Source organism: Phoenix dactylifera, unplaced genomic scaffold (assembly GCF_009389715.1).
Source record: "Phoenix dactylifera cultivar Barhee BC4 unplaced genomic scaffold, palm_55x_up_171113_PBpolish2nd_filt_p 000675F, whole genome shotgun sequence".
Taxonomy (NCBI): Eukaryota; Viridiplantae; Streptophyta; class Magnoliopsida; order Arecales; family Arecaceae; genus Phoenix; species Phoenix dactylifera.
In genome coordinates, this window is record NW_024068062.1 from 87,328 (window position 1) to 112,306 (window position 24,979).

Genomic DNA, 24,979 nt, shown 5'->3' on the forward strand with positions numbered 1-24,979 from the left:
TTCTATGATTCAGTTTGTTATTTGGTCCTCCATGGTGGCAAAACTTCATTATATGGATAAATATATACACTGGCCTGAATATGATCCAAGAACAAATAATCATGTTCTATCTGGAACAAAATTTCTATCTCAGTGAAATCTGTATAAAGTGAAACTATTTTAGACATGCAATGCTTCAGTACAACCGCAGATATGCATGTTGATCCCAAAAAAAAGCTACCTCGCTGTTCTATCCTTCATGTTACTCCATTAGAATTAAGTCAGAAAATAAAAAGAAAAAACTGCTGGAACAAGACATCGAGTCTATTGCAATTTACTCCTATATCACCCTATTCCGAAAAGGGCAGATGCTTCGGAGGCGGGACATTTCCGTCCGATCAGCCTGTGCACCACCATGTACAAGGCCACCGCGAAAGTTTTAGTTGCCAGATTGAGGGGCATACTGCCAAGGATCATCAGTCCGGAGCAGGGCGCCTTTGGGGGGGGGGGGGGGCGAAGCATCTCCGACAGCGTGCTCATTGCACAGGAGTTTATGTGTGACCTCCAGATAGCTCCACCCCGGCAGAGTTTGATGAGGATCAAGCTCGACATGGAGGGCTTACAACAGGTTGAGCTAGCGCTTCCTGAGGAGTACTTTGAGAAGTTTTGGATTTCATGACAGGTGGATTAGCTGGGTCATGGGATGTGTCAGCATGGCATCCTTTGCCATCCTGGTGAATGGCACACCCACATAGTTCTTTGTCTCTACGGTAGGCCTTCTGCAAGGTTGTCCATTATCCCCGCTACTATTTATTATATGTGCGGATGCCTTATGTAGAACCTTCCGCCATGCGGTGGAGTCGCATCCTTGGAGGTCTACAGAACTGGTCCGGAGTCCATTCAGGTATCGCACTTCTTATTCGCTGATGATTGTATGATCCTGGCTAGGGCTACAAGGCAAGCAACATTGGTGATTCGGCAGATTCTAGGGGATTACTGTGCGGCCTCTGGTCAGCAAGTCAACTTAGCCAAGTCAGCAATCTCCTTCAGCCCAAAGATCAAGCCTCAGGAGAAGACTTCAATCAAGCAAAATTTGGGGGTAGGTGAGCAGGAGGTCACATTGAAGTACTTGGGGGTCCCGATCATAGGTAGGCATCTGCGTCACGGGGATTGTCATGATATTGAGCAGAGCGTCAGACAGAGACTTGAGGGTTGGTAGATGGAGACCTTGTCTATGATGGATAGAGTGACATTGGTGAGATCAATCCTTAACTCCATACCGTTATACCTGCTATCGAACACTATTGTGCAAGTGGCGCCGATGAGATCCTTGGACCAGCTACTTAGGAATTGCATCTGGGGCAGGCGACGGGGCAGAGGAGGCATCCACCTTGTGGCATGGGAGGTATTATGCCAGTCGGTCAGGTCAGGTGGTCTGGGAGTGCACTCCCTAGTGGTGAGGCGGGAGATTATGGCTGCGAGACATGTGGCTAGATATATTCTAGAGCCACACAGTCTGTGGTGTGCCCTTCTGAGGAGCAAGAACGGTGTGTGCTCGGAGATGGATGACTTTCGGATGGGATGACACAATTCCTTCATCTGGAAGGAGATTTGTGCTCATGCCCCGGTGGTGTTGCCAGCGGTTAGATGGGCCATCGGGGATAGGCAGTCTATCGATGTCCTCAGGGATGCTTAGGTGACTGACCAGCCACTGGTAGGATGCCAACGATGGTGGATTCGATGAGATTGGCCGGATGCAGAGTCAGTGACCTAACTAGTCCGAGCGGGGGTCGCTGGAAAAAGGCATTGATCCAGGACGTCTTCATGGAGCAGTTGGCCGAGAGGGTCCTTGTGACTCCGATCCCTGGTGAGGCCAGGAGAGATCGATGACTGTGGGCGTCGACAGGGCGGACAAGGGTGAGATCCAGTGATTTGCAGGAGCTGATGGGCAAAGAAGTCACCCGACAGATTAAGGGCAGGTGGATATGGAGAATGCAGGTGCACCCCCCAGTCACCTTGTTCATTTGGAAGGTGGCTTGGGGCTGCTTACCGACCTAGGGGGTGTTGGCAAGTAGGGGTGTCCGGATTACTCCGATGTGTGAAGACTGTCCGGACATGGAGGAGACTATTAGCCATGCTCTTCTTGGGTGTCTCAGGGCTGTGCAGGTGTGGCAGAGGGCACCCTGCTCCTTGCCACAGGGTATGGAGTCGGCAGAGGATCTGCTAGACCACCTGAAGAGGCAGGCAGGTAGACCGGAGACTTTGGACAGTGGCATCACCTATGTTTATATGGCGTATCACATCTGACTGGACAGGAATGCTCGTGCCTTTGATGGTTGGAGGGCATCCCTGAGGGTTGTGGTGGACAGAGCTATCCATTAGGCAACGGAAATTATCGCTGCTACCAGGACATCTTCACCGGAGTGGGCTAGGGACATCTGGGGCTCCCATCTCGCTACTACAGTGCCCCGAGTTACTCTTGTTTCTTGGGAGCCCCAACCCCCTGGTCACCTCAAGGTGAACTTTGATGGTAGCGCCTTGGCGAGTGGAGATAGGGGAGGTACCAGGTTTGTGATCCAGGATCACAATTTCAGGTTGATTGTGGTGGGCGGGAGGTGCACCTAGGATATGACCGCTATTGGAGCGGAGTTTAGAGCAGCATGGGAGGAAGTCACCTATGTGAAGAGGATTCTAAGGGCAGACTACATCATCCTGAAGGGAGACTCGACTACGGTGTCTGAGTGGATCCAAGACGGTGGGCGATAGGGAGATGGTCATCCCCTACTCAGTGACATTTGGAGCTTGGTGGCTGACTGCAGCTCGTTTCAGATGGCCCATGTGTTTAGGAAGGCGAACACAGCAGCAGACTGGGTCGCCTCCTTCGCTGCTCACCACTCGTGGGAGGTTTTGTGGACAGGGACAAATTCTGCTCCCCTATTTTTATGTACTCTTATTTCCTCTGACGCTGTTGGTAGAACTCACACACGGCTGACGTGAGCTACCATAGTACCAAAAAAAAAAAAAAGAATGGGCTGTGCAGAAAAGATGCTAGATATTCTTAACATAAATATATAGGATTTTTGGCAAATGACACCCAACATTTTGCCAATATTACATATAAAGATCTACATTATCGACATTTACAAACAAATTGACATGAATAATATCAAGCTATACCCCAAGAAATACCTTTTTTAAAGTCCCATCAATAGAATAGAAAAAATCATTATTGTTGGCATCAGTGGAGAGCAAATGCATTTTTTATGATGAAACTACCCCGAACTGGTCTATTTTACTTCCTCAATCCCCATTCGTCTCCCTAAACCATACTCACAATTGGGACCAATATTGACCATCCAACAATAGTTTGCCATGTCATCAAATAGCATATTCACTGTTTGACTCCACACAGCTTCCCAAATCCCTTTAGAGTTTCAAAGAATCTCTTTAGGGTTAGTGTTCTCAAATTGAATCCCATCCTGATATGCGAAGAAGAAGATGAAGAAGAAAAAGAAGAAGAAGAAGAAGAAGAAGAAGAAGAAGAAGAAGAAAAGCAGCTCAAATAGAGTAGTAGGAGAATGAGGAAGAAGAGATCAGAGTGAATCTTGTGTGGTTACTGCATGAGGTGGGACAATGCTCTACTGTTGTGCCAACATTGTGTGGCTCTGCCTACCGAGCGACCGCCATGCACAAGCCAGCAATACCATAGCCTGCAAGCAAACTGCTCCCTCGCTCACGACACTGATGAAGTCTATTCAGCTAACAAGTCTTGAAGTAAATATGTGGATTCAAGAGTAATCACATAGATGCTCATCCATTAGGAAAGTAAGTACTAACATATTCAATGGAAGTCACAGATAAAGTATGAGATCCTTCTTAATGATTTAACAACAGAAGATAATTTCAAAATTATGATGAAAAAAGTTTGATCTTTTAGGCTATAATTCAACCAACTCTAGTAGCTGCCTCAGAAAACCATGGCATGCAATCTTCCTAAAGAAATTTTTTTCTTCTACTTAATATTTGACAAAATGCATTCAAATAAAAATCATGTTAAAGGAACCTTATCCCAACCATGTGTGTTCATATTATACATCCTTCTTTGTCATTAAAATAATACATTCTATTGCAAAATTATGAAACTTCTACAAGTATATTATAGATTATAATACTTATATAATATCTAAATATTCATCCTATTTTAAACTGGTGATATTAACACCACTCTTTTTTGCTTATCAAGAAACAGAATAAGCAAATACTGGGGCAAAAAACATTTCCATCTTCTTTCACTTATTTTTCTCTGGTCACTATGGGTGGACTTTCGGGTATTAAACAGACCAAATAATTTGATTCTGAATATCTTCCTCTATCAAGCAATTCATTAGCCAGATCACATCGTGGCTAGCAGCTATAAGTACTGAATTGTCAATAATTGGGGAGAGGGGATATTATCTGTTCATACTTGATGAATAATTATATTAACAAACTTTATGGAAGCGACAACACTAGATTTGACTAATTGATAATCTAGATAACAAGGATTAGAGGAATATCTAGAAACTAAAACCAGTGCAAATTGTACTTGTTGTCACCAAAATAACCTAACAAAGATAACCAAAATAACCTAACAAAGATAACCAAAAGAATAAGTAAAATGGCTAAAAGAATGTTAATCAAGTGAAGATACTGATAGAGGTACAGAAGGGATCCAAAATTTTTTTTAAAGATTTAAGATTGGAAAAAAGAAGAAGTAAAGTTAATGGAATCTGTTCATTATTATTTTGAGCTTGGAGCCTTGGACTCTAGTAGAATGGATAAAACAAACCAACTGAGCTCAACCCAACTTTTTTACACTCCAGTATAAAAACAAATTCTCAAAACACCTTTCTGGCCACTATTCCCAAACTCATAATGGTTGAAATTGGATGGTTAAATGCAATAAATGACTTGTGATAACTACACGAGGATAAACTCCAGTCAACGAGATGAACAAGTATACTAGGGCTTGTTTGCTAAGTATACTTATATGAAGTGCTTTTATAGAACAATAGAAAATGAGTCACAAGTACTGTAACTAACACTAGCCTATAACAAAGTGGCCCGAGTGGTGGTAGAGGGAGACACCCCCTGCTTCAGGATATTTGGCCTATGGTGAGTGACGTTGTGGCCTTTCAGGCTAGGCATGTATTCAGAGAGGCTAATGGGGCCGCGGACTGGGTGGCTTCTTATGTACCCTGTCACTTCAGGGGTACCCTGTGGGCTAAGGAGGGGGAGTTGCCCAGAGCACTCCAAGACTTGTTGTTTTCTGATTTTATTGGGTATATCCGTACTCAATCTGTATGAAGCACCCGCTTTAGCAAAAAAAAAAAAACTAGCCTATAAGAAAATGACCTATTTTAGGAATTTCTAGGAAGTGAATTGATTATCTACAATACAATGTGAATGGCACATATCTCTTTGCATATATAAAACATGTTCTAGGCTGACTTGTATGCACACATCTGATTTATTGAGTTTTCAACTTGTCCTTAAAAAAGTCCACACTCCTCAGATATACCATATTAACAGTAAATAACAGATTTAACAAGCAATACCCAATATGAATTGCTAAAAAGCCATAGAACCTTGCAATATAATTATACAGAATTAATATCACTTTGTGTTAGTCTTGGCAAGTTGGCATTATTTTCTTTATATTCCGATATCCATTAAATATATCATAGTAAGTTGTGAAACATTTTGCAAGATGATGCAATACTGTGACTGAAATAACTTCAGATTAGGAGAGTATACACCTGAGACAGTCATTTTAGATAAGGTACCCAGGAAACACAGAGAGAGACAAAAAAGGGAGGATTTTAACCCGATGTGTCTTATTTATCAGGTGGAGCAACTATGCTGCTAACCATATCCAACAAGGATCACTCTGACAATATGCAACACTAAATAATATACCTACAAACAAAAAATAGAAGTTGCATAAGATACCTGCCCCAGAAGCATAATCTTTGTTTATTCCACCAATATCAGTCTCCAGAGGCTCTTCAGGAAAAGGAAGAAGATGATCGCTTAGTGCACCCAACTCATGCAGTTTTTTACAGGCCTCTAAGGACACCAGCTGCTTTGCTAAGTTAGAGTTGGTACTCAGAGGACCTGCCATCCTTTGAAATGCTGCATTTGGAGGTAAAGTCAACGTACACTCAAATAAGCCATCTTTCGCAAGTAATTGGAAGGATGGCTGTGGGATGAAATACCTAAAAAATGGGTTCTATCAGTTATAAGATAGAAGCATATTCTACATAGCAAGCATCAGGATCCAAATAAGTTATCTAAGCAAGTATCAAACTAAGCATAGCAATCATTCCAAAGAGAAACAAGAGGGATTTACTTATACCTGTCTTTTGGAAGCTTGTCACAGTATTTATAAATGAGGTTAACACTAGAATCTGCAGTAACTGTTGCTCCCGTTGACCCAACACAATATACATCCTTATGTTCACAACAAATTTTAGAGATAGAAGTCTTGTGATATCTATATAAAGCAGAACTTGTCATCAAAAATTCACCTCGAATAATATCAAACAAGTGATCTCTTTGTTCAGTATTTCCCCTGCAGAGGATTAATTACATTAGAACCTACATAACCAAAATCCATCTCCAATAACATAGAAAGGCATCAAGCGTGCCCTCTAACAATGAACAAATTAACTTGGGTACCTTAATACTTTGTAATACAAAAGCAATAAATAAAGTGCTAACGAATTCATAACTTGAAATGGTTTAGGAACATATGAGGGCTAGTTATGTTGTAGGCTTGTAGCAGTAAATGACTTCTGATACCAACAGGCATGATAATTTAAAGAGAAAATTTAATTCCATGAAAACAACTGAGAACCTATAGCACCCTCTTAAATGGAATGTAATAGAGAACTCCATTGAATCATACCTTATTCGAAGTTCTGCATGGCATGCTTTCCAAAAACCATTAAAAAAAGAGTTTAGTCAAACTGCTCACTAGTTAGTCAAGAGTGGACAACAGCTATTAATTATAAATTAGATTTGTTTGCATGACTACAATTCTTCAAGAATATGAAAAAAATATGGCGCCATAGTGCATCTACCATATGTCAGATTATATCATATAACAAGCCAATCAGCTTTCAAATCATTTCCCCATGTTTTACACTAACAAACTATATGTGATGTGTAATTCCTCCTTTTTAGGGGGGGGGGGGGGGGAGAAAAATGTACAGTTTCTACTTACAAGAGAAATTTTAGTTCTCAGATGCAAGGAAAAACCTTAATACCAATAACAAATAGTCATATATGGGATCCATTCATCATTCATGCCTAAATTTCATATTTCATATTAATCTAAGGCATTCACACCAATTTCCTCTACTTCCTTCAATATTTTATTTTCTTTTCTTTTCAGAGTTTTTCGAAAGCCTTTGCATGGTGACCATTCAACACATGTTTGATCCTCAACTACTAATGTCATCTATGGCCCTATCTGAGGATGTCTATATTATCTTAATCTTTTCTCCATTATTATCACTTAATGATGCAACACCTAACTTCCCTCCAATGCTGAGACTTGTAGTATTTCACATCCTAGTTCTGCCAGAATAGGACCGAGTATTTACAGTCTATCTATCATGGTTTACTGTATTGCCCCATATTACCCGGAACGGGGCGTACCATACCATACTAGGTGGAAACCGATACAAAATTTGAGTTCGGAGAAAGAAAGATAGAAAGAGAGGGAGGCAGGGAGAGGGAGAGTGAGGGAGAGGGAGAGGGAGGAGGATGGCCGCGGAGGGGCAGGGAGGGGCGGGGATGGGTAGAGGAAGGGCTCAACCATCTGGTCCTCCTATTTCGTTTAAAACAAAATCCCTGGGAGGAGGCCTTTTTTATTTGGAAAACATTAAGACCTTGCCAACTTCACTTAAAATTTTCAAAATAAAAGAGAGCAACCCCCCAGCGGGAGCCCTCCTCTGCCCCTCCTTGGCCCTCCGCGGCTCTTCTCCGACCTCCTTCGTCCATCCCCTACAACTCCCTCTCTCTCCTTTCCTCCCTCTCCTTCCTCGCCCCCTCTCTCTTTTCCTCTCTCCTCTTCTCCCTGTCCCCCGCCCTTGCTGGTTTCTCGAACCAAAGGGTGAAACCGTGCAGTCCATCATCGGTATGGCTCAATGCGCCCCAAACTTGACGGTACGACGAACCTTGGCGGGGGTCTTATCATTTATTAAAGCCGAGCCACCTAGACCATTCAAACTATTCTGGTTCTTGATCGGTTCACTTCAGTATGGCCCAAACTATTCGATTCGAGACAGTTCGGCTTAAAGTCCTAGAACCTCAGTTAGTCTTTTTTTGAAGTTTTGAAATCTAGAATTGGCTTCAATTCTAAAATTCTTTATATTTTGAAATCTATAATCAGTTGTAGATCTTTAGTTATATCATTTTGAATCATGATATTTCAATTACTAGTTATAAAAAAATGAAATCACATGACTTTTAATTCTCTATTTATGTGAGGACCCATGTGGGTGTATGTTTAATCTCACATTAGTTTTGCATCAGGAAGATCTTGGATACTTATACGAGGCCCATGGTATGCTGAACCGGCCCATACCGGCCGGTTCAGCCCGTACTGGACCAGACCAATCCGGGACAGCGGTGAAAAATAGTATCGACTCGTACTGGTCCGTATCAGTCCAAACCAGTCCGAACCGGCCCGTACCGGCCCCCGTACCGGCCTGTATCGGCCCATACCAGCCAAGTCAAATTTTTTTGGACTTTTGGAGGCCGAACCAGCGGTACCGATTTGGTACCAGTTCGAACCAGTCCAGTTGCCGACCGGTACGCTACCGGTACCGGTTCAGCGATCCTTGACGAAGCCGACGAATCCAAATACTACTTTCTAGCTAGCCTTTTTGGGTTAAATCTTGGGTTGTGTACTCGATAGATCTTGGGTACTTTTACAGGACCAAGAAATATAAATAATAACTTTTAGCTAGCCCTTTTGATGAGATCCTGGTTTGTCAAAAATAGTATCGAAGTGGACCCAACCTACAACCCATGTACAACTAGGGGTCATTGCAACACATGCTCTTCTAGAACTAACTGCAAGTTGATCATAGTGTTTGTGATTGAACTTGATTAGATTAGACCCTTAGCCTAGATAGGATGCCAGGGCTTAAATGGGAGAGTGTGTAAGGATTCATGCAGGCATATGTTTAGTCACACACATCAGTTATGCACTAAGAAGATCATAGTTACGGGGTCAAAAAACTCAAATAATATTTTCTAGATAGCCTTTATAGTGAGGTCTTATGCTCATGTCCAAGGTTTTAAATACTAGTAACCAACTCCATACCGTTTTTTCTTTGGAACGATAAGTTACCAGTACTAACAATATGTATTGAAATGACAACTTAAAAAAATGAAATGCTATCAGTGCGACTATGAGGACCCGTACGGGCGTGTGTTTAGTCTCACATCAGTTATTCGTTGGGTAGATCTTGGATACTTATACAGGATCAAGGAACCCAAATAATACCTTCCGGCTAGCCATTTTGGATGAGATCCTGAGTTGTTACAAATGGTATAAGAGCGGACCCAACCCATAACCTGTGGACTAGGGGACACTGCAGTACGGATCCATTGAGGTTGACCATGGGCCGATCGTGGTGTTTGTGATTAGATTTGAATGGATTTAAACCCTTAGCCTGATGAAGACGTCAGGGCTTGAATGGGGGGAGTATATGAGGACATGTGCGGGCGTGTGTTTAGTCCCACATTGGTTATTCGCTGGGTAGATCTTGGGTACTTATACAGGATCAAAAAACCCAAATAATACCTTCCGATTAGCCATTTTAGGTGAGATCCTGGGTTGTTACAGCAACCAATACAATCGGTACAGCAACATCAGTATACACCAATACATGTTGGTTTGCCTGCTACATATTGATAAATAGGGTTTGGGCATCCATATAACCAAGGTTTATCGTCTCGGTACCAAATCCTATACCGGTGTCATACTAGCACTATATCGGTACGGTATGGAATCTTTTCAGCGTATCTGGTACCAGTACTGAACCAGTACGGTATAGTACGCCCCGTACTATCCGATTTGGGCCGATAGGCGAACCATGTCATACCATCCCATTCTGATGATTTTTGAATCCATGGTCATGTCTATGTATCTAGCTCAGTCATGATTTTTACTCTTTTATAAATTAAACTTGAAATAGAATAATTATTTTTTCATGGGAGCTTTCTTAATAAATAGTTTATAACGGCATGTTTATTTCTATTTAATTTGTAAAATAATACTATACTTGAAAGATAAAACTGGACTTCTTGCAAAGCAATATATGAGTAGCCTCATTCCAATTATCAATAAAGATAAAAATGGATTTATGATATGTGAATTTTACGGCCTCATCCAAATTAAATGGAGATATAGGTGGGTAAACCTCAAGGATATGGGCGGCCTCATACTTCAACAATTATAAGATAGGTTAGTGTTACCGTCCCAAACTATCCAGATTGGGGTGTACCAAGTCGTACCGAAGGCCGGCTGGGACAGTTCCGCTCGGATCGAGAAACCGACAAGGGAGGGGGGAGGGAGAAGGAAAGAGAGGAAGGAAGGGGGAGGGAGAGGAAGGGAGGGGGAGGCCAGCGGAGCGCAATAGAGGCAAAGGGAGGGGGGAGAGGAAGTCAACTTCACTTAAAGAAAATAATAAGTGAAGTGGCAGTTCCTGCCGACTTCACTTTAAAAAAATAAATAAATAAATAAAAGAGGTCGAAGCTCCTGTTTCGAAATGAAAGAGGGGCTCCACCCCTATTCCGACAACATGGAAGAAAGCCCCCTCTCCCCCTTCCCTCCACCTCTCTTGCACTCTGCTGGCCTCTCCCTCCCTTCCTCCCCCTCTCCCTCCCTCCCTCTCTCTTTCCTCTCCTGCTTTCTCCCTCTCCACTTCCCTCTGCCTCTCTCTCTTCACCACCCTCTCCCACTCTCTCCCTTCCTCCCACTCCCTCTCTCCCTCCCTCCCTCCTGTTAGAAGTATGCCCTAGAAGCCAATTTGGCTGACGCATTATTTAGTTCTAGGATATAAATTTGTACTTAACCTAATTATGAATTTATTAAGTTGGGCATTCTTTTCATTCATGTTCTTATGTGTCCATGGATCGTCTAAGGAATTAAAAAGATGATGATGCATATTCTCAAGAGTTGAGAATTTGAGGCATGTGTCATTGGTGATTAATTCCTGAATTGCTCCTGATCGATGGATCATCACGAGGACGGTGATCGATCCACTGAGATTAGTGCACAGTTCGCTTTCTTTGATGGACGAGTCTTGAGTCCATAGTGTGGGGACATTGGAGTGATTGTGCAAGTGCTTGTTAGAGAGAACAAGGGTACTGAGCGTGATCAAAGCAAGAAGTCACTTGGATGTCTATCCATTCGTCAGTGACTTACTTGATGCTGCAGTTGTATGACTAGTACTTAGACCTGCGATGCCTCAACTAGTCACGTTGAGGTTGCTGTAGTTTGACGAGCACATAAACATGAGCCCTAAGGATTCTTGTGGTGCAGATTGGCTGCAGTAGGTTTGCTGTCGGATTAGGGTTGCATCTAGATGGGATCTATCGATCTTGATAGATTAAGAGTGATTCTATGTGATTTATAAGATTAAGTTCGAAATACCTTGGCCAGGGCAATTCTGGAAAAAGAGTTTTCCAATCTCGAACTTGAGTCAAATAAATCTGACATAAGACAGACGATGGGGTTTGACGAGTTATCCATAACCTCCGTCATGTCGGGATCTACGATAGAGGTACTGTATCATACGCTAACTGCACCTAGAGGTTCATCCCTTCCGTTCTGCTGGGTTGTCACTATATGCTGCTAGGTGTCACTAGTGGATTGTGAGACTCAAAGGCATTCACTTGGTGATCAGTGAACCCTAAGAGTAGAGTTGAAATCGTTTCAACCCATTGAAAGAAGTTTCGATGATATTATGATGGAGATCATAATATATCTCACTACCAGTCAGAATAGAACCTACGGGGTCACACACATTAGAGGTTTTGATCGTTCCGACGGTTGGATTGCAGTTTAGATTCGCAATTAAAATTGATTGTCAATTTGATTGACAATTGGTTTAACCCGCTAAAAGTTAGTGAATTAAAGAAGAAGGATTTGCAATTGGATTGCAATTTAATTGATTTAATTGGACCTAATTAAATTAGACTTAACCTTATTGGATAAGGATGGGAAGGCCTAATTAATTAGAACCCTTATTAGATAAGGAACTTGATTCATGAAGTCCAATTCAAGTCCTAATTGGATTAGAATTCATATAAATCAATTTGGAGGACACATTAGGTTCTAATTAGATTAGAATTCAATTGGCCAAGTGGGACCATGTAATTCCTAATTAGATTAGGAAATAAATGCATGAAAAACCAGGAAGGGATCTTCCTTCATGCCGTGTGGAACAAAGAAGGAAAGGAGGGGCGTCCGCCCCTCCTTCTCACACGCATGAAGAAAGGAGGGGCGTCCGCCCCTCCTTTCCTAGTTTGATCCCATGCCACATGGAGGGCCGGATGCTTCTCCTCCTCTTTCGCGCGGATTGCCACATGGCACGAGCACATCCCTTGGATTCTCTCCAATCACTTTTAAGTAAGGGTTGTGATAGAATTAAGTAAGGGGTGTTGCTGATTTTGGAGGGATGAATCAAGGATTGATTGATTGATGAAATTATTCCTTATTTGTGTAGGCATGAGATGCCTATTTAAAGGGACCAGGTGTGATGCATAAGGATTTGGAGCCTTCAATCAGCCGCCACCCTCTCCCTCCTTCCCTTTGGCGTGAGCAAGAGAGAAAGAAGAAGAGCCATCGTCTTCTTCTTCCTCCCCTTTGACATTCGTCGTCTTCCTTCTTTTTCCTCTCAAAGTAATCAAGGAGTTGATTAAAGAGAGAGGAATTCAGCCATCAAAGGTGATCTCTGCAAGGGAGCTAGCACCCCGGTGAGATCTTGGAGCGATCTGTACCTCGTGTGGATACCTGTAGAGGCCGGACGCTTATGCGGCTTCAAGAGAACAAGAAATCCTACGATCATCAGATAGCGGTGAAGTTCTACCCGCTCAAAGGTAAAGATTAGATCTTTATAAATTCTATACAATTAGGAATTGTAGTAGATCTGAAATTAATCATGTCTTTTAATTTTAATCTTCCCTTTAGATTTCATAAAACTGAGTTAGAGAACTCTAGAATTTTTTTGAAATCTACGTTCCCTAGAACGTTCATGAGATGAACGCCCCCGCATGTGTCTTTCCGCTGCGATCATCGCAACGCGTGTGGGGGTAATCCAATAGTGGTATCAGAGCCGCGTTTATGGGATTAAGATTAAAATTGATTGGCTTGATTAGGATTTAAATTAGATCTGAAATTTTCTTTTATGCTTGCTGAAATTTCTGCATGCTGAAATTTCAGATTTCAGCATGCAGATTTTTGTTTAAAAATCTAGATCTTGCATGATTAGTTTTAATCACAATCAGATTGCAAAATTAAAATCATATCTTGCATGATCAGAATTTCAGCTGATAGCATATTTAATTGAAAAATTTCCAAATCTGAAAATTATGTGCATGAGATGTATGTAAAGGCTCAATCAAAGATTCATGATCATAAAAGATAAATTTCTATTTATGCCTATACCTAAAAGGAAATTAGTATATGCATGAGATGTATATATATGCTAAGCAATTTTACATAAGATGTGAATAAAAACCCAATTAGGTTAGGCCATTTACATAAGATGTAAACCTGAACTAATATGCCATTTACATAAGATGTAAACACATATGCAAAGGGTTTCAAATTCACATAGGATGTAAATCTAAACAATATGACATTTACATAAGATGTAAACGCATAACATATGAAAGGAGTTTCATATTTACATGAGATGAAAATCCTATATTAGACTTAAAACCTCCTCAATCAGTCGAGAGTGAACGATACATTGAGCTAGTCATATTTGATTAATTGATCTAATTGGTGTCTAGGAAAGCGTTAAAGGTGATTACTTAATTAGGACCTTACTCTCTGAGTAAGGAGAGCCTCCCACATGCTTACCTGGCCAATTGATCGATTACCTCATATAAATAGCACAAAGTTGGAATCACTAAGACTAGATTACCCAATATTAAGTCTAGTGGTCTTCCACCGTAGTAGAGCTGCTAAGGTCTTTCCGGGGTTGATTTGTCTCGGCTGGATACAGTGGGCAAGTTGCATCAGGGGACCGGACCTCTCTACAGACATGAGATGTTGTAGGGGTAAAGATAGGGTTGGGCCCAATAACTGTTAGGTGAGGGACCCAATGACGACTTTGCTTCTGCGGTTATACGGTGGGTCCGACTTAACTAAGGAATGGAGCCAATAACTGTTAGGTGAGGTCTTCATTACTTAGAGACCGGATAGCGCTACAATTTGCTTGAGAAGCATTGCACAAGAGTTGTACACTCATCGTTTATGTGTCACCAATAACTATTAGGTGAGGTGGTATGTAAATTGGTGGGACCGTAGCACCCCACTAGAAATCCTAATCGCGAAGGATTTCCGTTTCTCTACCTGAGGAGTGTGAGAGATTCGAAGAAATAGTGGAAGGTGTTTGTTTTAAAAGTCCCTAAAACAAATAGAAATTCGAGTACAAAATTCTAACTAGAATCTTTACTCTCTGAGGATTATAAAGTTAGCTTCCAAACTATTAACTGATATCCTAGAGAACAACCGTTTGACCAAACCAAATTATAAAGACTGGCTCTGTAATTTCAAAAATGATTTTGTATTGTGAGAAATTAGGGTATGTGCTAAACCATGAAATCCCTGTGTTACCAGTCCGTCCGATTACTAATCAGCGTAAGACGCATGCTAAGTGGACGGACGATGACAATAAAGTTAGGTGCTACATAATGGCATCCATGTCCAATAAATTAAAATGCCAGCATGAGAACATGAAGACTGCCAGGGACACGTTAAATCACCTGCAAGAGTTGTATGGTGATCATAGTCACGCAGCTTGATTTGAAGTGTCCAAGAGGCTCTTCAAGACCAAGATGCGCGATGGGCAGTCTGTCCGTGATCATGGTTTGACCATGATAAAGGACTTAAAGAAGCTTGAGAAGCTTGGCATGACCATGCACAAGGAATGGAAATCAGATTTGATCCCGCAATCCCTTCCAACTTCATATGAACAGTTTATAGTAAACTACCATATGAACAAGATTGTATGCATCAAAACAGAATTGTTAAATAAATTAGTAACTACTTAGGGACCTTGAAGAGTTCAAGGGGCATAGTTCTCGCTGTCGAGTTGGTTTCTACTTCCAAGAGACAGTCTACCTGGAAGAAGAAGAAGACTGCGAAGAAGCAGAAGATCGAGAAAATGCCAAGGAAGTTCCAAGAAAAATGCCGATTGCAAGGGAAAGTGTTTCCATTGCATCATGGACGGTCATTGGAAGAGGAACTATCCTATCTACATAGGAAGCATAAAGAGCAAGAAGGATGACACACCTTCAGAAGATATGTCAGATATGCTCACGATACTTAGGGACTGTTACCTGTTGCTAGCAGAAATTTGATTTCTGTATCTTGTTTAGCACAGGAAGATTTTTATAAGACTACTATTCCATTTATTTGAGAAATAAATTGGTTGCACATAGTTTTATGATTGATAGTCATTATCAAATACATATGGATGTATCTATAAATATATCTGAGCAAACAGTGAGTACCATAGGATCCAAAAGATTAGAGATGAGATAAATCTAAAGTATTTGTGGCACCGAAGCTTGGCTATATAGGAGAAGACAGAATAAACAAATTGGAGAAATATGGGCTTTTAGGCTCATTGACTTTCGAGTCATATCCGATTTGTGAATTCTGCATTCAAGGAAAGATGGCCAAATTACCCTTTGTAGGACACGGAGAAAGGTCCACTAAAATACTTACCCTAGTACACACTGATGTGTGTGGCCCATTCGATGTGCAGGCTAAGGGTCATAATTTTTTACTTCATTTACCGATGATTACTCACGGTATGGATATGTGTATGAGACATAAATCTGAAGCTTTTGAAAAGTTCAAAAAGTTTAGATATGAAGTAGAAAAAACAAACAGGAAAAACTCATTAAGGTTCTTCGATCGGACCGAGGAGGTGATCACCTTAATGGAAAGTTCCGTGACTATCTCAAGGAGAATGGTATAGTTTCATAATAGATCCCTCCTGTTACACCTCAGCTCAATGGAGTGTTAGAAAGGAGGAATCGGACCCCATTGGATATGGTCAGGTCCATGATGAGCTTCATTAATTTACCCTTGTTTCTTTAGAGAGATACCCTATTTTCAGCTATTTACTTATTGAATAAAGTTTCCTCTAAATCTGTTCCTACCACACCGTATGAGATATGACATGATAAGAAACCGAGTCTTGGTTATCTCAAGATTTGGAAATGTCCGGCCCACGTCAAGCGACAACAGGCGGACAAGTTAGAGGATAAGACAATTAATACTCGTTTTATTGCATATCCTAAAGAGTCATTAGGATACCATTTTTCCATCCCAAAGGATCACAAAGTGTTTGTGAGCCGACATGCTATCTACATTGAAAAATAGTTTATCCTTGATAGAGGCAGTGGAAGGAAAATTGAGCTCGAAGAGAGTTTCTGAAGAGCAACGAGCTATTGTGCCTATAGAACCTATTCGTATTGAGCCATTACATGTTGTATCTCCTCCACCTCCTAAGTCTAGTAGGATCTTCCGTCCTCCTGAAAGGTATTTAGGTAGACTTACAGAGGATGTAGAGGAAGTGTTCCATGGAAAATAGGGATCATTGTAAAGATCCCAACACCTACAACGAGACGATGCTAGACATCGATTCTGAGAAATGGATGGAAGCAATGAAATCAGAGATAGACTCCATGCATTCCAACCAAGTCTGAACCTTAGTAGATCCACCAGAAGGTATAGTACCTATTGGGTGTAAATGGATCTACAAGAGGAAACTAAGTTCGGATGGCAAGGTAGAGACTTATAAGGTGAGGCTAGTGGCAAAAGGTTATAGTCAGTGCGAAGGGATTGACTATCAGAAAACCTTTACACCAGTAGCCATGCTGAAGTCAATTCGAACATTGTTTGCCATTGCAGCATATCACGATTATGAGATATGACAGATGGATGTGAAAACTGCATTCTTAAATGGATACCTTGAGGAAGATATCTATATGAAGCAGCCTTAGGGTTTCACTTCCAGTGATGGTGATCACAAGGTCTGCAAGCTGCAAAGGTCTATTTATGGACTAAAGCAAGCATTCTCGGAGTTGGAACACTCGTTTCAACGATGTAATCAAATCGTTTGATTTTATCAAAAACGAGGAGGAACCATGTGTTTATAAGAAGGTTAGTGGAAGGGCTATTGCATTCCTCGTATTGTACGTGGATGATATCCTTCAAATTGGAAATGATATTCCCATACTAACTTATGTCAAGGTTTGGTTGTCTAAGGAATTCTCCATGATAGACCTTGGGAAAGCATCCTATATTTTGAAAATTAAGATCTATAGAGATAGATCTAAGAGGATGCTTGTCCTATCACAGAATATAACATAGAGGGAGTGCTGAAGAGGTTCGGCATGAAAACCTCTAAAAGGGGATTATTACCCCTTAGGCATGGGATAAATCTCTCCAAAAAGATGTGCCCCAACACATCTGAAGAGATTCAGCGGATGAGCAAGATCCATTATGCTTCGGCAATAGGGAGCCTCATGTATGCCATGCTATGTACACGACCTGATATAGCACTTGCTGTGAGTGTCACAAGTAGATATCAGTCAAATCCAGGCGAAGAGCACTGGACAGCTGTGAAGAACAATCTTAAGTACTTGAGAAGAACTAAGGACATGTTCTTGGTCTTTGGAGGAGGATCAGAATTAAAGGTAGAAGGATACACAGATTCAGACTTCATGATTGACATTGATGATAGAAAGTCTACATCAGGGTATGTGTTCTTGTGCAATGGTGGTTCGGTAAATTGGAAGAGTTCCAAACCGATCATAGCAGATTCTACCTTGGAAGCTGAATGTGTCGTCGCCTCTAATGGTGCAGTGGAAACCTTCTAGTCCAAGAAGTTTATTGCAGAGATAGGTGTAATGTCATCAGATGCCATAACACTCTACTGTGATAACATTGGCACCATAGCACTAGCTAAGGAGCCAAGGGTCTTACCAGAAGTCTAAGCACATGGAGCGGTGATTTAACCTGATATGCGACTACCTTGAAAAGAAATAAGTAGAGGTGCAGAGAGTAGACTCCACAGGCAACGTGGTAGATTCATTCACTAAGCAGCTAAGTCAGCAGAAAATTGAAGCGCATCTTGAGAAGATGGGGCTTAGATTTATGGCTAATTGGCTTTAGTGCAAGTGGGAGATTGTTAGAAGTATGCCCTAGAAGCCAATTTGGCTGACGCATTATTTAGTTCTAGGACATAAATTTGTACTTAACCTAATTATGAATTTATTAAGTTGGGCATTCTTTTCATTCATGTTCTTATGTATCCATGAATCGTCCAAGGAATTAATAAGATGATGACGCATATTCTCAAAAGTTGAGAATTTGAGGCATGTGTCATTGGTGATTAATTTCTGAATTGCTCCTGATCAATGGATCATCATGAGGACGGTGATCGATCCACTGAGATTAGTGCACAGATCGCTTTCTTTGATGGACGAGTCTTGAGTCCATAGTATGGGGACACTGGAGTGATTGTGCAAGTGCTTGTTAGAGAATAAGGGTACTGAGCGTGATCAAAGCAAGAAGTCACTTGGATGTCTATCCATTCGTCAGTGACTTACTTGATGCTGCAATTGTATGACTAGTACTTAGACATGCGATGCCTCAACTAGTCACGGTGAGGTTGCTGTAGTTTGACGAGCACATAAACATGAGCCCTAAGGGTTCTTGTGGTGCAGATTGGCTGCAGTAGGTTCGCTGTCGCATCAGGGTTGCATCTAGATGGGATCTATCCACCTTGATAGATTAGGAGTGATCCTATGTGATTTATAAGATTAAGTTCGAAAGACCTTGGCCAGGGCAGTTCTGAAAAAAGAGTTTTCCAATCTCGAACTTGAGTCAAATAAATCTGACATAAGACAGACGATGGGGTTTGACGAGTTATCCATAACCTCCATCATGTCGGGATCTACGATAGAGGTACTGTATCATACGCTAACTGCACCTAGAGGTTCATCCCTTCCGTTCTGCTGGGTTGTCATTATATGCTGTTAGGTGTCACTAGTGGATTGTGAGACTCAAAGGCATTCACTTGGTGATCAGTGAACCCTAAGAGCAGAGTTGAAATCGTTTCAACCCATTGAAAGGAGTTTCGATGATATTATGATGGAGATCATAATATATCTCACTACCAGTCAGAATAAAACCTACGGGGTCACACACATTAGAGGTTTTGATCGTTCCGACGGTTGGATTGCGGTTTAGATTCGCAATTAAAATTGATTGTCAATTTGATTGACAATTGGTTTAACCCGCTAAAAGTTAGTGAATTAAAGAAGAAGGATTTGCAATTGGATTGCAATTTAATTGATTTAATTGGACCTAATTAAATTAGGCTTAACCTTATTGGATAAGGATGGCAAGGCCTAATTAATTAGAACCCTTATTAGATAAGGAACTTGATTCATGAAGTCCAATTCAAGTCCTAATTGGATTAGGATTCATATAAATCAATTTGGAGGACACATTGGGTTCTAATTAGATTAGAATTCAATTGGCCAAGTGGGACCATGTAATTCCTAATTAGATTAGGAAATAAATGCATGAAAAACCAGGAAGGGATCTTCCTTCATGCCGTGTGGAACAAAGAAGGAAAGAAGGAGGGGTGTCCGCCCCTCCTTCTCACACGCATGAAGAAAGGAGGGGCGTCCGCCCCTCCTTTCCTAGTTTGATCCCATGCCACATGGAGGGCCGGATGCTTCTCCTCTTTCACGCGGATTGCCACATGGCACGAGCACATCCCTTGGATTCTCTCCAATCACTTTTAAGTAAGGGTTGTGATAGAATTAAGTAAGGGGTGTAGCTGATTTTGGAGGGATGAATCAAGGATTGATTGATTGATGAAATTATTCCTTATTTGTGTAGGCATGAGATGCCTATTTAAAGGGACCAGGCGTGATGCATAAGGATTTGGAGCCTTCAATCAGCCACCACCCTCTCCCTCCCCTTTGGCGTGAGCAAGAGAGAAAGAAGAAGAGCCATCGTCTTCTTCTTCCTCCCCTTCAACATTCGTCGTCTTCCTTCTTCTTCCTCTCAAAGTAATCAAGGAGTTGATTAAAAAGAGAGGAATTCAGCCATCAAAGGTGATCTCTGCAAGGGAGCTAGCACCCCGGTGTGATCTTGGAGCGATCTGTACCTCGTGTGGATACCTGTAAAGGCCGGACGCTTGTGCGGCTTCAAGAGAACCAGAAATCCTACGATCATCAGATAGCGGTGAAGTTCTACCCGCTCAAAGGTCAAGATTAGATCTTTATAAATTCTATACAATTAGGAATTGTAGTAGATCTGAAATTAATCATGTTTTTTAATTTTAATCTTCCCTTTAGATTTCATAAAACTGAGTTAGAGAACTCTAGAATTTTTTTGAAATCTACGTTCCCTAGAACGTTCATGAGATGAACGCCCTTGCACGTGTCTTTCCGCTGCGATCGTCGCAACGTGTGTGGGGGTAATCCAATACCTTCTTCTCTCTTGTCCTCTCTCTCTCCTTCTCCCTCTCCCCCTTCCTTGCCGAATTCCCTATTGATTCATGCCAGAACAGCATGGCGCAGTACTATATTGTACCGCACCGCCAACCTACCAACATAATGCCGGTTCCAACACTGTGGAACTTGATTATAAGTTACCATATCCCGTTTTTTTTATAAGGAAATAAGGGCTTCATCTGCTTTAGCAAGGAGACTATAAGTAACCTCAAGGATATAAGAGACTTTTGAAGGTGTGGTTTTATGTAAATCATTTGAACTCTTTTCAAAATTATATACTTTGATTATTTGAAATATCTCATTTCTTGTAAGAAAATATCAACATTCATGTTTTAGTATAAACTCTTTCAGGTCCAAGCTTCATCCTGAACTTCTCAATGATAATTTGATTTATGTGTTATGTTCTAAAAAGTCATTTAGCTTCAATGGTGGCTTGAATTCTTTTGCTTATGGTAAAGTTACTTATTGAGCAATGTAATCTCCCACCAATTATTATAAAATCTTTTTAAATGGCCAGCAATGGCTAATAGCGGACCCTTCTGATAGAAGTTGACTTAGTGTTTCTTTTGGGTAAGACAACTCAGTGTTTTGGGATTGCTTTTCAGATCTAGTGATAGTTGAAGCACCTTCAGCAAATTACTAGTTTTCTTTTTGTTGTTGGTCCCTTTATCTTTTTAAGTGTAGTATTCTGTAGAACAGGCTATGATGGGACTTAAGAGTATTTAAACAGTAGTTTATTCAGGAATTCTCAAAAGTCAAATTATAACTATGCAAACATTACACAGAATTTTCAAATAATATTTCTAAGGAATCAAAGAACTAGAAACTAGTAGACAGATTATGGACAAAGCAAATGATATAAAGTCAATGTATTCCTTGAAGTTGAACAATGGAGATAGACAATAAACACAGCTTAAAAAATTTCAAACAATATGTTTCTACCTTTCGATCATGAGGACATAACGGGAATCACTCTGCCGTGCTCGGCCACGAGACTGGACATAACTACGAACTGTTTTGGGCAGGTCAAAACGTACCACACAAGAACAATTAGGTACATGAATTCCCTCTTCAGCTACATCTGTAGTGAACAAGATGTTTACCTGCAATACATTTTTTCAAGCTTTATAGATAATAGAAACAGACCTATATAGGTTATCCAAGTTAATTTCATGATACCATATCGTACCTTCCCAGCTCGAAACATATCTAGAGTAGCCTTTTGCATTTTTGGGGATAGAGCATCTTTCGATGAATTCCCCCCCGTTAAATAAGAGATTGCAAAATGAGATAACTTACTGATCATTTTCATGAATCGTTCAATCACTTTAGCTGCTATAATTCTTTGTATAAAAATTAGACAAAGTAATTTTTTAGATGACCTGCGAATCAAAGGTTAAGATTTAAATTTTCATGAACTGTTGTAGACTAATCGATCAGCAAGTGAAAGGAATAGCATAACAACTGATGATTCTTACCCAAATGATTGACAAATATGAACCAGTTTGTCCAACTTAGGAGATACAAGTCCCATTTTAGTTGCCTCAATATAGTTGCTTTCTGTTTTTGTAAGTTGTTCATAGTCTGAATAGATTCCACAAACATGATTAAAAGTACACAATACCCATAACAAAATTACCAAAATGATGACAAGCAAACTCTATTTAATCTACTCTGGGTCAACTTATAAATCTTTTTCACCATGTAATCCTATCAAAGACTTTCTACTTGAGTAGCAAAAAATGAAACTTTGAGAATCCACATCAAACAAACACGAGTGAACATGAATATGAATAAAAGCTCTACCAAGTAAATATACATGAAGCATACAACTGTAACATTGAATTATAACCAGTACAGTATAAATTCTCTCTTTACTTAGGTTTAGTTTGAGCTGATTTAAGAGTATTTAAACCTAGTCTTATGCAAAGAGTTCTTTTCTTTCAATAAGATTGCCTCCGATAAAATGATGGATAAAAGGATGCTGGGTAGAAGTCCGTTTCCTTAGCGCACATCACAGGTATATGATTTTAAATAAACATAAGAATTATATTGCTTTTTGGCAGATAGATTAGCTATTTTATAGACTGAAATGAAATCAAATGATTATATAGACTTTTTCTAGGAATTTTCATTGGAGGCCACCCTGCCATTACCTAACAATCACAGCTGGATGGGCCCACAAAACAAGAGCAAGAAAACATCATTAGGGGTGACAGGAAGAATTATACATCTTAAAATTGATCTCTTCTCCTATATGATGGTCATGCTACTAATAAATGTCTTGGTAATATTAACTCTGATGAAATATTAGTAAAAGAAAGATTTTTTTGAGCATGTATAAGAGAAAATATTTGTGTGTTTATATTTGTTTTAGATTTTTAAGTCACCTATTAGCTCATAATTTTTTCTCAAAAACATGTGCGGCATCCCCTCTCTTTCTATTTCTCATTCCCCAGAGTTTGCCAAAACAAGGAGGCTAATTGGAGAGAAGTTTAAAAATACTAGTGTCCTAGCTTTTTCTATGAGAACTGTAATGGAGTCCGAAGTGAATTTAAATATTTCTATATATCGTCATTTAAGTTAATCTGTCATTGTTGATGCTACTGATTTTTGATTTTCTTATGTCATCCTTTAAGTTAGTCTGTCATCTAACCTTCTTAGACCCTGCAATGGTGGGAGCCTTATGCACCGGGCTGCCCTTTCTAACTGAAGTTTAGAGGCCAAAGTCTGTCCTTGTTGATGCTACTGATATTTTATTTTTCAAATTTCAGTTTAGAGGCCATCATAATAAACAAAGAATGGTGGCCCTTCTTCTCCGGCGTCGGCCCTCCCTTCTCCTTCTCCGGCTCCAGGAACACATCCCATTTTCAGAGCCGAAACCGTACTAGTGAGCCACCGGTACAGTTCGAAACGGGCGGAACTGGCCGGTTTAGGTCGGTTCCGCCAACGTTGATTTGAACAAAGATTGGCATGCTCTCTCTTTCAAACTTTGTCTTATTTTAAATTTCTTATTTTTAGCTATCATATGCCTAATCTTTAGCATAGAGGAAGTATAACTGCAATTAGTCCTAAATCAATTGCCTATTCATCCATTTCTTTTGTTTTTGACCATTATTATGCTAAAGGTTTTATTCAAACAGCAATCTGTCACTGTAATGAAAAATATATGAATTAGTGTTTCTTTTAACAAAAAAAGGAATAGTATGGACTTGGCCTTTCCCCACTATATGTTTTATATATTTTGATTTACAAATTTTAATGATAATTTAAATGCATAAAACTGAAAATAAGCAATTGCCACTAATATTAATTTATAGTTATAAAAGATAATAGCTATTTGGTGCTGAAACCTATTATATAGCATAATAGATATTTTTTTTATTTTATGACTAGTTATTTAGTGGATCAAAAATTATTGTAAATATTCTCCATATGAAAGAAAATTCTATTGATGCTTATCAATGGCTTGGAAAAACAAATTTATCTTACATGCATTGGCAAATTATTTCTTTTTAACAAATAGTTATAATATATATGACCATCACAAATTGGTGGTTAACATTCTCCCACATCAAGCAAAATCCAGGCTCCGCCACTATATGAGACAATTTCCGCAATTTCCCTGCCATATAACAATTTCTCTTTTGTTATATTATTAGACAACTTGTGGCATTGAACACTTGCCCTTAAAGTTTCATCCTCCAACTCCTACCATTTGCAGGATTCCAAGACAGGGCCCATCATGGGTGAGCTTAATACCTCATCACTAGAATAACCCAAGTAGTTTGAGCAATCCTTGGCTTCACTATTTATCTAGAGCCTTCATGCCATTTACTATGATTAATTATAAATATAATAGGTGATACAAAGCTCTAAATTCTAATATTATTTTTGATGCATCAGAAGATTCAAGACATTGGTATAGAGGGCTCAAATATGGAAGAAGGTTTGGAATGAGAGAGGAAGAGCTCAGGACACCTAGAAGAAAGATACATAAAATGATATGGACTCTATTGATAGAGATGTAATATATATGAAAGTCATGATGAAGAATAAATAATCTGCGAACTACATGTTTTAATGAGGTGTATGATCATGATTATGATTTAGTAGTGCATAATGTATAGGAAAACTCTACCAACATATCAAT

At 40.1% G+C, this 24,979-nt stretch overlaps 1 protein-coding gene across 1 annotated transcript in view; it reads right to left on the reverse strand.

Annotated features, from left to right (window-relative positions):
- LOC103711964 (endoribonuclease Dicer homolog 3b-like) overlaps positions 1-24,979 on the reverse strand; it is a 78,597-nt gene that overhangs the window by 20,587 nt on the left and 33,031 nt on the right. Inside the window, exons 10-14 of the mRNA XM_039119996.1 lie at positions 22,305-22,410; positions 22,016-22,208; positions 21,769-21,929; positions 6,377-6,592; positions 5,971-6,236 (exon numbers count right to left, since the gene is read on the reverse strand). Coding sequence (XP_038975924.1) covers positions 5,971-6,236; positions 6,377-6,592; positions 21,769-21,929; positions 22,016-22,208; positions 22,305-22,410 — 942 coding nt within the window. The remainder of the gene's footprint in view (positions 1-5,970; positions 6,237-6,376; positions 6,593-21,768; positions 21,930-22,015; positions 22,209-22,304; positions 22,411-24,979) is intronic.